The 16,966-nt window shown below is 48.8% G+C and overlaps 1 protein-coding gene across 1 annotated transcript in view; it reads right to left on the bottom strand.

Moving 5' to 3' along the window:
* Positions 1 to 16,966, bottom strand: part of CDCP1 (CUB domain containing protein 1) — a 59,821-nt gene that overhangs the window by 31,689 nt on the left and 11,166 nt on the right. The window contains exon 2 of the mRNA XM_018038392.1: positions 957 to 1,160. Coding sequence (XP_017893881.1) covers positions 957 to 1,160 — 204 coding nt within the window. The remainder of the gene's footprint in view (positions 1 to 956; positions 1,161 to 16,966) is intronic.

Raw genomic sequence — 16,966 nt, 5'->3', positions numbered from 1 at the left:
TCAAGGTTTATTTTCTTCTTCTTCTTCCTTCATGATCTATTCCAATTCATCTATTTTCAGTTAAAGGTGAAGAAGTTTTCTGAGTATGACTTTGATTACGTCAAAATAGTGTTCTCCTTGTTGTTAATATCTCATTGGCATGCCACCTTAAAATAATTGGGAAAGTATACCTTTAATTCTTTCTGCCTGATTAGTATTTCTTATGTCAATCTCCTATCCCAAACTTGACTTATCATTAATAATGCCAAGTATCTGTAGTTTATTGAATGCCAGTATGTCATACACCTCAATCCATTATTTTATTTCATCCCGAAAACATCCCTATGGTTGGTACAATGACTCTCGTTTTACAGACTAGAAAACGAAATCGCAAAGCCAGTAGGTAACTTATATGAAGCCGTGCAATCAAGGCACATGATCAGTCGCCCTGGCACTTGAAGTCAAACCAGGTCCCTCGGCAAAGCTGCTGGTTTTTTCCCATTGTAACTAGTGGATCCACTGCCCCACTCTTAGCTCCTCAATCTTCCATTTCCTCTGTCCTCCAGCTCCCTTGACTTCCGCTCCTGCTCAGCCAGATGTTTTTAGCACATCAGACAGAGCATCACCCGAGGATCCATAGCTCTGCTATGAGACATTGTGGCATAGCAGCCACAGGCAGACACTCTGGACCCAGAATTCCCAAATACTTGGGGTTCCTGTCTTGCTGAGACACACCAGCTGTGCCATCTTAGGCAAGTGACTTCCTTTGAGAACTTCTCTTAGGGCTGCTTTGAGGATTAAAAGAAAACAAACAAACAAACCCTGAAACCATGCAAAACGCTTAGGACTGTGACTGGCCACATACAAGCTAAACAGAGTGCAGAATTTCAGAACAGGTCTCACCTCTCTAGCAGTAGAGGCTGGGTTAGCTTGGAAAGAAGAGACAGGGAGGCCAGAGCCCACGAGTACGTACTTACCAATGTTCTTTTGGATCTCGATAACGAAGTAATTATGCGGATCCTGGCAGCTAAAGGAAAAGACCTTTTTCTCTCCAGCTTTGATGGACAGAGTGGTTTCCCATCTTTTAGCCACGATGTAACAGAGTTTTGCTGGCAGAGCCTGGGTCCCAGGCTTCAGGAGGACTGTGATGCCGCTTCCACGTGGCAGATCAATCTCATAAGCTTCAGAAAAAAGGAAGAAAAATAATAGAATGAAGAGGATGAACTAGGGCTGCCTACCTGCCGCCGTCCCCTCAGCTCATCCAGGAGGATGGTCTTCTGAACCCTTTTATTCCTTCCTCCAGGTCTGAGAAGTGGGATGATACCAAATGACAGTATCACCCTTACCTGCAGAGAAGAACCCGACCACTGTGGGCTAGGCCCTGATGTTCATCTCTGATGTGGCTCATTCATTTCTCGAAAAATTAAAAGCACTATATCATGTTCTAGGTGTCCAGAGCAGTATGCCTTCAGATACCCCTATCTGTGCAATATTAAATAGAAACTACCATATCTCTTCACAGTACAACTGTAGGTAAAAGTCCACACATAGAAACTGTCTTTCTGTAGAGACACATGTTTATCTGTAAAAAGCTGCTGTCCACTGCCCAGGATGCCTCATATGCCCTGTGCACACATATACGCAGTAGTGGAGGCTGGGCAAACTTGCGGAAATTAGATATAAATATATTGATCGATGAACTTGGCAAGTCAACGCCAAACATTGCTCAGACCTCAGACTGGCGCTCAGAAAAATTATGTGAGCAAACTGTATCAAGCAAGACAGACGGGGGTTGGTTACTAAACAGAGAGGTGGGTGCATCCGCGTCAGGATGAACCAGTCCCATCTCCTTCCCATTCCCTCTGCTTGAGGTCCTTTTTAGGTCCGCCCAGGCCAAAAGGAAGAGCTGTTTTTCTCCTGAGTGATCCCTGTTCCTTCCTGGACTTGGGTGCTGACTGTGGTCTCTGGGTGGCTGCTGGGCTGGGTACAGAGAATGGAGGGACAGTCTTCTGGAGGAGGGAACCATGGGGCTCGTCAGTCCTCTGCCCCACCATGTTTGGCACAAACAGCCACTCGGCACCTTGTTCACACGCACAAGAGGTGCTCCATAACCGTTTAGCCAGTGAACAGCAGTTTAACCAAAAGCTTTACCTTCCCCTTTCCTTTCTAAAATTTTTAGAATTAAATTTATTGAGACATAATTTACAGACACTAAGAAAGACCTAAAAGACTTTTGACAAATGTGTATACGTGTGTATGCCACCGCGATTAAGATATAAAAACGTCCATCATCCACAGAAGCTCCCTCGGTGCACTTAGCCACCAACCTCCACTCCTGGCCCCAGGAAACTATCAGTTTTGCCTGACCTAGACTTTCCCACAAAACAGCAGCTGGCTGCTTTTGCTCAGCATATCTGAGGGTCAACCACGTTACTGCATGGATCTGCAGTTTGTGTCTTTTCATTGCTGCATAGTATTCCACTGTCTGGAGAGACTGCAGTCTATTCATCTGGGCACCCATTCAGGGACAATGGAGTTCTTTCCAGTTTTTGACCAACCACGTGACTTCATTTTCCCAGAGCTGCAAGCCTGCTCAAGAGCTGTGCTCACTTCTCCCACTCAGGGCACATGTGTTCCCACCTCCCAGTTGCTGTGTACCATCAAACATCTGGATTTTTGTCAACCTCCTCTGAACCCCCTCCCCCTCATTCACTCTATGCCAGGCTCACCCGCCAGCAGCTCCTTATACGGGGGGTGGAAACTGATCTCTCAATCTGAGATAATGAAACAGAGCAGGACCATATGGTCCTTGTGCCAGCTCCCCGCACACCATGGCCTCTGCCTGCCTGTTGCCTTTAGTCAAACTTGAGTCAAAGAATAAGTTTCATCAGAGAAGTGAGAAATGCTGAAACCAAGGAAAACAGTAAAGGAGACTCAATATTAATGTAGTCATTAAGCACAGTCAAGAACCTTTAGTCCTTTCTCAAGGGCTGTCGATAATATTCTGAGTGTATCCTGGGAGCTGTCTTATAGATACCAAAGCACCAGGTGGAGAATTTAACTACACGCTGACCAGACTGTACCCAGGACTTGAGCTGCCACAATTCTGAGAACTGACTGCAAAGAAATGGGAACCAGTGCAACCCGCAACCGAAGATTAACTGTACATACAACAACCAAGATGATGCTGGGCGGACCACTGATGACCAATCTGAAGCTGTTAGAGATGACTGTGCTGTTTCGGCATGTAGCCCCCCACCCCCGACTCTGTCTATAAATGCTCTCACCCCCTGCTTGTCGGATGGGGGGGGGGTTGGCCTTTGCACAGATGTCTGCCACCCTCCCCCTACAGTTGCTGCCACCTGAAATAAAACAAACTTTCCTTTCCACCAACCTGGCCTGTTTATTGCCTTTTGAGCAGCAAGCAGCTGGACTCCCCGCCACCAGCCCCTGAATCCTTTCGGTAACAATAATGAACTGCAAATATTTCCTCGAGGTTATGAGGGAAGAACTTTACCCTCTGGGCCTCTGTTCCTTCCTTTGTAAAATGAGGAGGTTGGGCTAGACTAGCTCTACCTTCCCAGGCAGCTCATCTATCATCAGTATCCAAGGAAATAAGAAGCGATTTTGCCAATGTAAGCTTTCCCAACTACCGCCCAGCCTGACACCTGTCTCCGGCACAGCTGGCTTTGCTACTTTGTTTCCAAGGGGGCTCAGGTTTTGCATATTTTGGAGCAGGGCTTCTCATCCCTCTACCCTCAGCTCCCATCCGTCTCCACCTTGGCCACTGAACACGGGCTACCGTTGCCCTTTTTCCTGAACACAAGCCTCTTTGCTACCTCAGGGCCTTTGCATGTGCTGGTCCTGGTTTTTATAATGCTCTTTCTCTAGCAAAAGCTGGTTCCTTTTTGTTTTTGGGGGTCTCAGCTCAAAGACCACCTCTTCAGAGCTGTCCGTGACCATTACCCAAAGTGTTCACCCCACCCCAACCCAGCTGTCCTGCCCCTGCTGTTTGTTCATCCTCTGAGAGGACCCATGTTACTCATTCCCACCTCCCGAGACCAGAACGCGAGCCACTGCCTCCCAGAGGGCAGCAGGAGCTTGCCTGTCTTCCTCAGTGACATCCTTGGGACCCAAGCAGTGCCTGCTGGGTGCCCTCACGGAGGAGAACTGACGACCCGCCTGACAGCACCGCATAAAATCTCCACATCCTTGTCTTTGCGCCGTTTAGTTTCTCATAGACTTACCACCATTTCTGTGCTTCAGTTTGGGCTATTAATCTTAGTGGGACTCTTTAGTTCCTTGTAAATCAGGGACTCTGAGCTTTATGATTAATAGCTTCAGAAAAAGAAAACATCCTCTGAGGCAGAAGTTTCTTTACTTACTGCTTCATCTTCAAGCAGCATGGCCTTTGAGAATCTTCTGAGAGAGGGGGGAAGGTCCAGGGGTTCTTTAAGACACTAGATTAAAAATGGGTCCAGGGACGTGCCTGGTGGTCCAGTGGCTAGGGCTCCATGCTCCCAACGCAGGGGGTCTGGGTTCAATCCCTGGTTGGGGAACTAGATCCCACAAACCACAATGAAGATCTGGTACAGCCAAATAAATAAAAATGTTTAAAAAGAAATATTTTAAAAATGAGTCCAGATGCATGATCAGAAACCCAGTGGGCAGATGTATATCTGAACTGAATACATAAACCCTTGCCTTCTTTTTCTGTAATCACAAAAAAAGGTTTCACCACGTTATTTGTACAAAAAAAAAGAATTCTTGGAGCACCCAGTCTTTGTGGCCCCCAACCCTGGGCCTCCAGGGGGGCTAACTCATTGTCCAGTGAAGCTGCGATTTCTCTCAAGGCTGCAGTCTGGCTGGCTAGGTTACCAATTTCTTTCTCATTTCTCCTCTTTGGTAAAAATCTTCAAAAATTCTTGACTCTTACAATTACTCTTTTGGGGGCTTGTTTGTTTTTTTTTTACCATGCCTTGAAGCTTGTGGGATCTCAGTTCCCTGACCAGGGATTGAACTTGGGGCCCCCTGCAGTGGAAGGGCAGTGTCCTAACCACTGGACCTCCAGGGAATTCCTGATTACTGCTACTTTAATTGACTGTTAGACCCTAGGCAGATCAGTGGTTCCCTAAGATTGGAGGTGGGAGGAGGGGATGGAAACAAAGAGGGCAGAGGAGACAGTGTAGGATGAAGTAACCATTCTGTATCTTGACCATGATAGTGATTATAGGTGGCACACAAATACCAAAAGTCATCAAACCGGGCACTTGAAATTGGTAAAGTTTATTATGTGTAAGCTATGCCTTAATAAATTTAAGGGAAAAAAAGAGGGGAAACGTGTTAGAAAGACTGTGTTTTTGCACAAAGTAGGCACTTGATAAATGAAAAGAAGAATAATCATGACCACAGTTAAAATATGGTTTAATAATATTTTGAGGTGGGCTGAGTTTCTCCCAAGGTAAGTGTAATAATTTCATATAGCTTTAAATTAAATCTTGAGAAGAAAAGGCTGATCTCACTAACATTTCTCTACTCAAATCCTCTCTCCTGCTTTACAGCAGTACCCCAAATAACTCTGCGTATACGACTATCTACCTCATTATCAATGACAGCCAAAAAACAATGTATGAGCTCTTTCAGAAGTTCACTGTTTTTTCTTTTAAAATTCTTTGAAGTCACCTATTCATTCCAACATTTTCTAGAGTCATATGACAAAGGTCCATATAGTCAAAGCTATGGTTTTTCCAGTGGTCATGTACAGATGTGAGAGTTGGACCATAAAGAAGGCTGAGTGCCAAAGAACAGATGCTTTCGAACTGTGGTGTTGGAGAAGACCCTTCAGAGTCCCTTGGACTGCAAGGAGATCAAACCAGTCAATCCTAAAGGAAATCAACCCTGAATGTTCATTGGAAGGACTGATGCTGAAGCTGAAGCTCCAATACTTTGGCCACCTGATGCAAAGAACTGACTCATCGGAAAAGACCCTGACGCTGGGAAAGATTGAGGGCAGGAGAGGAAGGGGGCGACAGAGGACGAGATGGTTGGATGGCATCACCGACTCAACGGACATGAGTCTGAGCAAGCTCCGGGAGATGGAAGGACAGGAAGGCCTGTCGTGCTGAATCCACGGAGTGGCAAAGAGTTGGACATGATTGAGTGACTGAACAACAAGAGCTACGTTCTAGGGACCATCCTCGGTGCGAATGATTTAATAGAAGCAGCCAGAGTCCGTGTCCCCTGGGGGTTAATAGTCTAGACTAAATGGTCTGTGAAGGGCTTTAAAAATGATAAAGTTCTAAGTCAGAATAGGGCCTTTGTGGGACCTGGGAGTCTGAACTGGAAAATTTTTCTTTTTTTTTAGACCCCAACAGTAGGAGGTAGGGATTCCCTTTCATTTACTTTTTCTCCAGATGGAAAGCCAAATGTCCCAATGCTAATGATTGAGTATGCCAGTTCTTCCTTAATGAACTGCTGATGCAACTTCTGTTGTTGCTTTATTTTGGGGTCTAAATAACCCAGATTTTCATCCAAAGTCATTTTGGAAATAAAAAGCAGATGGAGCCTTGTTAGATGAGTTAAATTACTCACTTGGGTGGACTTTTAACATCTAACCATGTTTCTTTGCCCTGACTTTGAGATGAACAACCTGGAATGCTCTACGGTCAGGCCCTAGTTCATCTCTCTCCTTCACTGCCCCAGACCAGAGGACCGCCATGGTCCAGAGCCCAGTTCAGTTCAGTTCAGTCGTGTCCAACTCTTTGCGACCCCATAGACTGCAGCATGCCATGCTTCCCTGGCCATCACCAATTCCCGGAGCTTACTCAAACTCATGTCCATCAAGTCAGTGATGCCATCCAACCACGGGTCGGAGCCCAGGCAACACTGAAGGCCTTACCTGCCTTTGCAGAAGGAGGGATCTCTTATTATATCTGTTTCCGTGTAGCCAAGGCCACATTCTCACTGGACTGTCATTTTCGACTGCTCCGCCCCCTCCTCCTCCTCAGTGATTAACATACCAGCTGGAGGGGGACAGCCAGAGGGAGAAGATAATGATTCAAGCATGTATATACTTGAAACCTAGACCCTCTTTACCCAGCCCCTCACCAATACTAACCCCTTGCGTGTTGCGCTCAATCACTCAGCCGTGTCCAACTCTTTGCCACCCTTTGGACTGTAGCCCGACAGATTCCTCTGTCCATGGCATTTTTAATGGCAACCCATTCCAGTACTCTTGCCTGGAGAACGCCATAGACAGAGGAGCCAGGCAGGCTACAGTCCATGGGATTCAAAGAGTCGGACAGGACTGCGCAGCTAACTTCCAATTTTCACTTTTATTTCACTATCATAAAAGTAGCAGAGAGACCCCACCCCCCACCCCCGGCCTGAGTAAAATAACTTATAACTCATTTATCACAAATGCTTGGAGTTTGAGAAGGACACCTTGCTTGCACATCTTCCCTCTTGCCCACTCCCCACCATTCGTCACTCCTTGAAATGAAAATTTCAACCCTGTAGAAGCAATCTCAACCTCCTATCACGACCCCCAGCCCACCCCCACCAGTCACGCTGGCACATCCGAGTGCTTGAATAAATGCTCTGTGACTTAAAGAAAATAGGTAGGCGGCTTCTTCTTCAGCATCTCTTTCTTTTGTCTCCCCAGGAACTTGGTATTTCGTTGGTCTGGTTATTTTTAAAGATCTATTACCCAAGTTCACCGGAACCCAGACAAAGCTCCAGATTCCAGTGTGATTTCAAGAGCTCACGGGGCTGAAAGAAATCCAAGGCGACCCTTACGTTAGCAGCGCGTGGGCTGCCGGCTGGAGAGCTTGCAGGCATCACACGTGGGCACGTGAGTCACAGCTCTCATCCTCAGCTCCCCTGCCTTCTGACCTCTCCTTATTAGGATGCGTTGCGGAGTTTCTGCCTCACCAGCAGCTCCTCGGGCGGGAATTTCCAATTGTTTTAATCACCACCATTCATTATTCACCATTCATTAGTCACCTATCACAGGATATTATACAGATGCCCCTGTTACTCCTTCTCCCTGCCAGCCTCCGTCTTTGTAAGGGAGGCAGATGCAAGGAAGGGGATTCACCAGGGAAACACCAGGAAGTTATCTGTTCCCAGATGTGGCCAGTACAGGTTAAAAGACTGCCAAATGTGATTTACAGTTTCTTAGATGGGTCAGAATCTGCTGCCTCTGGGTGTGGTTTCCTGGGAGACTCAGCTCTCATCCACTCTCTCTGTCCAACGAAGATGAACAGAACGGCTCCCGGCCAGGGTCTGGGCTCAGCCCGGGCGCCAGGAGACACATACGAAATGCCCAGGTTGGGAACTTGGGCACAGGAGCCAGGCGGTACGACTGTGAATCAGCGTGACTGATCAGTTGCAGCCCGCGTGGGAGTCAGATTCCCAGGCAAGCCCACAAGGAGATAATCGCTTCTGGGGAAACAGCCCTGTCCTCTTTCGGGAAGACTTCCCACTGCAGACCCACATCCTTCTCTCAGTGAGTGCACGGGGCTGATGGCTGGAGTTTGCTCCCCCACAGAGCAGACCCATGCTTTGCTGGCTGAGCATCAAATAAAGTGATGATTTGATTTTAGGGGCCAGGTTTGCAAAATTCAGCTTGTTAGACTGTAGACGCTCACAGCACAAGAGGCAGAGGAGGCGACACCAGCAGAAGGCACGTGGTTCACCCTCCCACCACACACCCACCCCGCAGGTCACACCATTCCCACGACTCCTCCCGCCTCTACTCCTCAGGGCCGCAGTCCCCAACTTTTTTCCACACGGGGGACCAGCCTCATGGAAGACAATTTTCCTACGGCTGGGGGTGAGGGGAGGGGGATGGTTTGGGGATACTTCCAGTGCATTACGCTTATTGTGCACTTATTTCTATTATTATTACATCAGCTCCCCCTCGGGTCATCAGGCATTAGATATTGGAGGTTGAGGACCCCTGCTTTATGGGAGGCAATTGCTGAATTCACAGAACTGAGTGTACGTTTGCCTGTCTGTCTGCCCCATGTGACCCCACCGGATAGTGAGCAACTTGAGGGCACCAGGGAAGGTCAAGGTACTCTGAAGATGCTGAGGTCAGTTATGAACTGTCTAGGGGTGGTCAAGGAAGACTTCACAGAGCAGACTCAAGAGCGGAGTTGAGAAAAATGAGTGAGGAGTTTGCCTGCAGAGAAATGGGTGTCAGGAAGGATAGGTGGAGGGAAAGGCAGGTGCAGCATCACAGGTGTGAGGAAGACCTTCCTTGTAGCCACTCCAGGGACTCTGGTTTGCCTAGAGAGTGGGTTGAGGAGGCTGGAGACAGAGGCAGGGGCCAGGCTGGGAAGGGCTTGGTTGTTGCCACGGAGTTCGGGCTTCACCCAGTCACCCAGTGGGACCAGGATACCTTGGCAGCTGTGTGTCATGGTGAAAAGCTTGGATGCTAGAATCTGACTGCCCGGGATCAATCCCTGGCTTGGTACCACTTACCAGCTGCGTCCCGCTAGACAAACTCCTTACCTTCTCTGTGTCTTACTTTTCTTCCCTGCAAAGGGGTGTAATAATGGAATAGTTGTAAGGACTAAATGAGAAAGTACCTGTGAATTGCTTAGAATGGTGCCAGGAAGTCAATCAATGATATTATTGTTGATATTAGTAATGACAGATAGCACATTATAACTACTGCGGCAGTACTCGTGGGGCGTTGTTGAGGGTGTGAAGTAGAGAAACAACTGCTGCAGCAGCTTGGCTCTCAATCTAGAGCCCAGAGTCCTGGCTGGGTTGGGCTGGGAGAGGGCAGAGCAGGTAAGGTGCCTAGGGGCAAACCATCACACTCGGGGTTGTGCAAGGGTGAATGCTTCCTTACATTTTCCACACCTCCCCTGCCCTGGCCTAGCCCTGCCCAGCTATTATTAAGGTCCTTCCACGTGCGTTGATTCATTCAAATTCAGCATCCCTTTGAGGCTCAGAGAAGTGACCTCATGTCCCTGTCTGCTGAGCTCAGGAGGCAACTGGGAGATTCTGGTTTGACCTCTGTACACTTGCCCTCCCCACCCCACAGGGTACCACATTGAGCTGTCCTCCCGGAAGTTGCCAAAGCTGGTGGAATCAACCAGCAGGAGGGGAGGAAGACTTGTGATCAAGTTCGTGTAATCGTTGGCTGACACCAAGGGCCTGAGCATGGGTACCAACATAACCCATCAGAACAGGGCCTGTTTTGGGAGCAAGTGCCAGACTCTCACACCACCAAAGTTGAAGCGTTATTAATCCAGTGGACCTGGGGCTGCACGGCCTGCAGGCTGCGGAGGAAAAACCGGTGTAGCCACCCTAAATCTCTTTGGCACGGCCTTGGCCAGGTCTGTTCACGGACTGGCAAACCAAGGGGAAGTCTCACCAACGGCAGGAAGATCAGCCATCTTCCGGCCTGGAAATAGTTACTTTCCCACATTCACAAAAGGACCACAAGGCAAACTGCTGTTTCACAAACTAACCAGTCTTTCTTGGACGGGAAGCTTTTGGAGTCTAGATACCAGGCCAGCGTTCAGAATAACACTGAGTACTTAATATGCGCAGGCTCTGCGCTTGCACTTGATAAAATGCCCACAGCCACCCCACGGAGCAGGTTCTAACATTAACCTGCACTTTAAAGATGACAAAGCCGAGGCTCAGAGAGGTCAAGGAACTTGCCCAGGCACATGTGATTAGTAAGAGGCAGGGCCAGGTTGCAGCCTGAGCAGCCTGATATCGGAGCCCAGCACAGGAACACTGGCTCACTGCAGACCCAGCCCAGAGAATTCCACACATGGCCAGCCAGGAGCCTGGGGATGGGAACAGTCTCCTCTCCCCAACAGTCTCCTCTCCCCAACAGTCAAGCGAAATGGAATGAAACGTTTTTCAGCGGCTCGCTTGCTAAAGACTCTTCAGGCTATCAAAAGGGACAGGCATTTGTTTAAAATAGTTAAATAGGCACTTTGTTTCAAAATCATTTGCAAATGTGGTTCTGAATTTAAACTGAAGGTTGATAGTTCCCCGGAATTCAAAATGTTTGGGGTGTGGTTCTTCTATGTGATTTTTTTTTCTTTTTGGCAGTGACTCTGGACAAGGACCTGAAAAAAGGGAACCTGGCGTGTTGAGACTTGGGTAGCTTTGTGAGGCTTGCCCAGGGGCTGTGGGCATGGGAGGCAAGTGGCTGAGCTGGTGGCAGACAAAAAGCAGCCATCATTCTGGAACGAAGCACTGGGTGTACAGGGCTAGTGCCAGGTCTTGGAAGAGAAGCATCTCTAGAAACCCAGGCTGGAGAGGCTCACTTCTGAAGGCCACTGTTAGTGGGACTCATGCGCGAAATCATACCTGTGTTTAAGGAGAATTCCCCAACCCCCCTCTACTGAATCTCCTTCCTCTCTACTTGGCCTTTAAATCTCAACCCAGACCTCTGGTTAGCTGGGGAGGAAATACCTTCTCCTGGTAGGAGACTCCCACCTGTCCTTCCAGGTATAGGAGCTGTCAAGCTGCTCCCTCGTCCGCTGGTTCGGAAACCAGGCGGGGCCTGATTGAGAAGGCACACCACCCCCCATCCCAACCCTGTCCCCCTGGCCACTCCACCCACCTTATTCCCTGGGTTGGTGTGGGAAAACCAGCCTCTTACAGTACAGGGCAAATCTTTTCTCTTTCTCTTTCTTGGGAGTAAAAAAGTGCCCACACATACAGCATCCCCACAAAGAAGCTGAGTGGGTCCTCCCAGGTGGCTCAGCAGTAAAGAATCTGCCTGTAACGCAAGGAGATATGGGTTCGATCCCTGGGTTGGGAAGATCCCCTGGAGAAGGCAATGGCAACACACGCCAGTATTCTTGCCTGAAAAATCCCATGGACAGAGGAGCCTGACGGGCTACAGTCCATCAGGGTCGCAGAGTCAGACACAAATGAGTGGCTGAGCACACGGGTGGTGGTCGGGCCGGGGTTGAGGGATGCTTCGGGCTATTGTTGGAAGTCTGGAGAGACGGCAGGCCATAGGACCGGGCCTCATTTCAGCCCCCAAAAGCAACTGAAGAACTCGCCAGCCATTCTGACAGGGATAGAGTGAAGGGACAAAACAGGTCATTAAATAGTTACTCCCACTAGGGGATTATAAGTAGGAAAAATATGGAGACCCCTGTGAGTTAATGATGACTCAAGAGAGTTGGTTTGCTTAACCACAAAACCAAGCAGGCTTGCTTGGCAGCAGAACCATACAGCAGAAGCATAAGACGTGCCCCCAAACAATGAAACAGTGGCGCCATGGATCCCCACATCCTGCCCAGTGAGCTCAGTAAGTTAGGACACGCTCTCTGCACAGACACACAAAAACAATCTGTGGACCTAGCTTGACCATGCAGGGACAAGAAAACTCCCCTGCTCAACTTGCAGGAGGAGCTGATGATGGAAGCATAACGTCTACTCAAGAAAGAAAAAGAAGTTCTTTTCCCCCTCCCCACTTTTCCTTTGATTATTAAAAACTGTAGCCCAGTAAGTTCTCAGGGCACGGCATTTCTCGCCCATCCCCCTTGTAAACCTCACATCCTGTTCTAACAAATCACTTCTTATCTATCACTTTTGGTGCCTCTCTGGTGGCTCAGATGGTCAAGAATCTGCCTACAAGGCAAGAGACCGGGGTTTGATCCCTGGGTTGGGAAGATCTCCTGGAGAAGGAGGGTTACAGTCCGTAGTCGCACAGAATCAGACACGACTGAGCGCCTAACACTTTCACTCATCTATCACTTCGCTCTCCCCGAATTCTTCTCTGCGATGAGACATAAAGGACTATGGAACCTGAGCTCTCTGGAGCTCCTGGAAACGACACACTCGGTTTCAATGCCAGCACAGGAGCTTCCCAGACTCCTTAAAGAACAGAGCCACACTTTAAATCCATACACTAAACACTGCAATCATCAGTCAACACACCAGGAAGGACTGGACATTGACCACAGTTATAAACAAAGGGCCTGGGGGTGACCAAGTATAACCTCACACCAGGGTAGAGCTGGGACCCAGACCTGCCCTGGGTGGGGCGGGGGCAGGGGTCAGGGCAATGAAGAAGCCACAGAAGGAGGGCCAGGGCGCGTACAAGAGACGCGGAAGGCCCAAAGACAACTGGTGCTGCGGCTGTTTTGTTTTTTGACAGATCCTGCCTTGGGTTCATTTGAACAAACAGCAGAGGAGGACACCAGCCCCATGCAGACAGCAGAGCAGGAGGGTCACGCCCGCCCTCCTGTCCTCACACTGGCCTCTGTGCTATGCTATGTCGCTGTAGTCGCGCCCGACTCTTTGGGACCCCATGGGCTGTGGCCCACCAGGCTCCTCTGTCCATGGGATTCTCTGGGCAAGCATACTGGAGCGGGTTGCCATTTCCTTCTCCAGGCCTCTACTCTGGAGCCTTTGTAGGTGTCTGGGCACCTTTGGGAACCAGAGTACGAGCCGCAGCTGCCAGTGACTGGGCGTTGGTGTGAGCCTTGGCCCGGGACTTTGGCCGGCAGAGCCTGAGACTCTTGGCAATGTGGGCACTAGCATGTTTCCTGGGCCAGGGGTGAACAATGCAGGCAGGCTGACTAAGTGTGCAGCAGCCCCTTTGGGATCTTGGACTTGACCTCCTTGGACTCCGTGAGAGCCTCCGCAGACTCAGCACATGCACTCCTGGCCTCGGCACTGTGGGCCAGCATCTTCTTCAGGCCCTTCTTCCGTGCTTCTTGGCCAAGTGCACGTTACTCAGGAAGCTGGGGTCCACCCCCTTAAGAGATTCATATCATTGTGATCGGGGTTGCTTGATGCCATTTCCGTGCCCTTTTCAGGACTGGTCGTGGGTGGTGTAGTTCTTAGACTTAGCCACATCTGCACCGGGGCCCACAGATCCCAAAGCATCTGGGACTGGAAGGGCGGTGCTGCCATTGTAAGAAGGCTGACTGTGGCCATGTGCCTCCAGGGAATGGTGAGCTCGGTCCAGGCGAGGTGCTGGCATACAGAGATGCCCAAGGCTGGGCCCAGCCTGTGGAGTCACATCCACAGACTTCAGAGCTCAAAGGACATCATGTTCCCACCTGCTCAGTGAAAGAGACCCACAGTTCCCATTAAAAACTAGTTTACTATTTTCATATCTCTTAGAACAATCATGGAGACAATAAAACAAACTTCAAAGAGCAATGTTAAAAGGAACCTTGTGCATTCTCAGTCAATCCGACTTGTTGAATTGTTTAGCAAAACAGAGGACCGTTGTGTCCACGCATTCATGTCCTCCTCTTAAATCCTGAATTCCTTAGGAGAGAAGTTTATATGCAGTGATGCATGTACATTTTCTAAGGTAGATGATCCTCCAATGCAGATACTAACGATAGGCTGTTTCCACAGCTTGTGCTTTGAATTATTTAAGTGGAGATGGGTTTGCAGGGGGCCATCTAAATCCTTCTGTTGTGTCTTTCCCTCTTATAATCAAAGACACACACTGTATCGAAGATGTATCTTAGAGACACATAACTAGGCAGTGAGCTCTGTCTGGATATCGTACATGCTCCATCTTGTCTGACTCTGTGACCTCATGGACTGCAGCCCACCAGGCTGCTCTGTCCATGGGATTCTCCAGGTAAGGATACTGGAGCGGGTTGCCACGCCCTTCTCCAGGCAATCTTCTTGACCCAGGGATCAAAGCCCAGGTCTCCTGGGTTCTTTACCGCGGATTCTTTACCACTGAGCCACCAGGAAAGTGTTTGGACCACAGTCTGGAGTAAACAAACACATCTATGTGTAGACCCCTCTGAGACCGTGGCCATTTTAAGGCTTCTTGCCACCCTAAGACCTGAGCTTTAACATTTAACTCCAGACTGAATGGAACTGTACAGAGTGGAAAGATGATTTCAAAGAGTTTACACAGGGAGAGAAAGCTGCATAGTAAGAGACTTTGCACTCGGTAGTTGCGGAATTAAACAAACATACTGAGTTTATGACCGCTGTACATAATTCACGATGATATGCTAAAGTGCCACAGGGCCAGTGTAAATCACGTTAACATCTTATGAAATATTAAAAATAATCATTTTGTCAGACCTTGAGGTGTTAGTCACGACGACCTTAAAAATCACTGAGGATCACAAGGACAGATGGGGAAGAATCAAAGGAGCACAGTTAAAAAAAAAAAACAAAACCACCTGGGGACTTTCCTAGTGGTCCAGTGGTTAAGAGTCTTCCCCTGCAGGGGGTGAGTGTTCAATCTCCCGTGGGGGGTTCCCAAATGATGCGTGGTGTCGCCAAAAAAACAGAACACAAACCCATCTGTGTGTGTGCTCAGGGATGCCAGCAGGAAGAGGGGCCTTTCCCTGCCCTGCCATGCAGAAGTTCAGAAGTTACTGAAATCCCATTTCTTTCATGTTCCCTGGAGCCCTTTGCCAGTGGTCTCACCTTTGCCATCAGAGACCAGTTGTTTTAGTTGCTCTGATAAAAAGCTAGCAGGAAGATGGTTAAACAAGAATCCACACACACCAGGTCTATCTGTTTCTTAACTGCAGAGACACAACCTCTTGATCAGCTGCGGGACAGGACTGGGGGGAGCGTGGGTGTATCATATTCCAGGGGCCAGGGCTGCAGCCAACTTGGAAAACATCCTTTTGTCTAAACCTCTTGTTTTAGGGACTGGGGGGTTAGTACTTTTTGTTGTTGCTGTTTCCAGCGATTTTTTTAGTAAATTTTTTTCCCTTCGAGTTTTATTGAGATATCATTGACAAACAGCACTGTGTGAGTTTAAGGTGTACAGCATAATGATTTGACTTATATACATCATGAAATGATCACCACGGTTACTGTAGTTACTACCGTTTCCAGCAGTCTTAAAGGCAAGGGGAGAGGGAGGGAAGATCCACCCACATAGCCTGACTTGGAGAATAAGTCTTTGAACAAAGCTCCCTCAAATGAACATGGGTCAGGTCAACACAGTTGCCTCCTGTGGCAAACCAGGGAGCCCAAGGTAAAGCAGGTCAGCAGAGGAAGGCTACACACTCCAGGAACTCTTTGGGGCCAGACGGACACAAGCTTTCCTCATCGAGAGGGGCCAGGACAGCCCCTGGGATGGGGAGTGCCATTATGGAAGGTCCTATGTCAACGAGGACAATCATTACGGAAGGTGTTTGTCCGCGAGGATGGCTGTTATGAAAGGTGTTGATACGGGAGGTGTCAAATCAGCAAGAATGGACTTGTTAGGGGTTCAGCCATCGTGGATGAGATGGTATCAACTAGGATAGTCATTATGGAGGGTGTCACACCAACTAGGGGGGCCGCGTTGCACCTGGACTGTGGGGTGGGTCTAGCTAATCATCTTAAGGTAATTGTGCCGTCCACTCAGGGAGGTAAAAAACTGAGGGGAGGGACCCAGAGTGCCAAGATGGGGGTTTCGAGGAGCCTGGATCCCAAGCACATAGGCTGGCAGGTGGAAGAACGAGCAGATGGTTATTCCTGGAAGGGGGAGAGGCTATGGTTCAGAGCACTTTCCCCTTCATGACCCGTATTCTTTCTTCACAGCGGAGTTGGTCGTGCTGCTAAGTGCTATTGCCAAGAAAGGAAGAAGACGATGGGAACAAGACTCAGTGAGGAAGTCCCACAGAAATGAGGCCTTTAATCATCATTCAAACTACATTCTGCCTTGCCCCTGTAGCTGGTCTCCAATCAGAAGTCATATACTGAAGGATTATTCTTCATGACATTCAGTTAGAGGATCACTTACTAAACTGTCTTTTCAGAGGTCGTGAGAGAACACTTTTAAAATATCAAGACAACACTGGGGATTACTGCTGGCGAATGACAGTACCATACTTCTGCTCCAGGGCCTGTCTTAGGGTTTTGCTGTGGCGTCCGCAGGCCTCAGGCATCAGAGCACCTGCCTCCTCCTCCTCCCTTCGCTCCTGAAGAAGGTTCGCCACAAGTACATCTTTTGCTGTACTTATCACACTGAGCCTCAAACTCAAATGCTTTCAGGGCC

This window comes from Capra hircus, chromosome 22 (genome assembly GCF_001704415.2).
Source record: "Capra hircus breed San Clemente chromosome 22, ASM170441v1, whole genome shotgun sequence".
In the NCBI taxonomy this organism is placed as follows: Eukaryota; Metazoa; Chordata; class Mammalia; order Artiodactyla; family Bovidae; genus Capra; species Capra hircus.
This window is presented reverse-complemented; position numbering and strand designations above follow the sequence as displayed.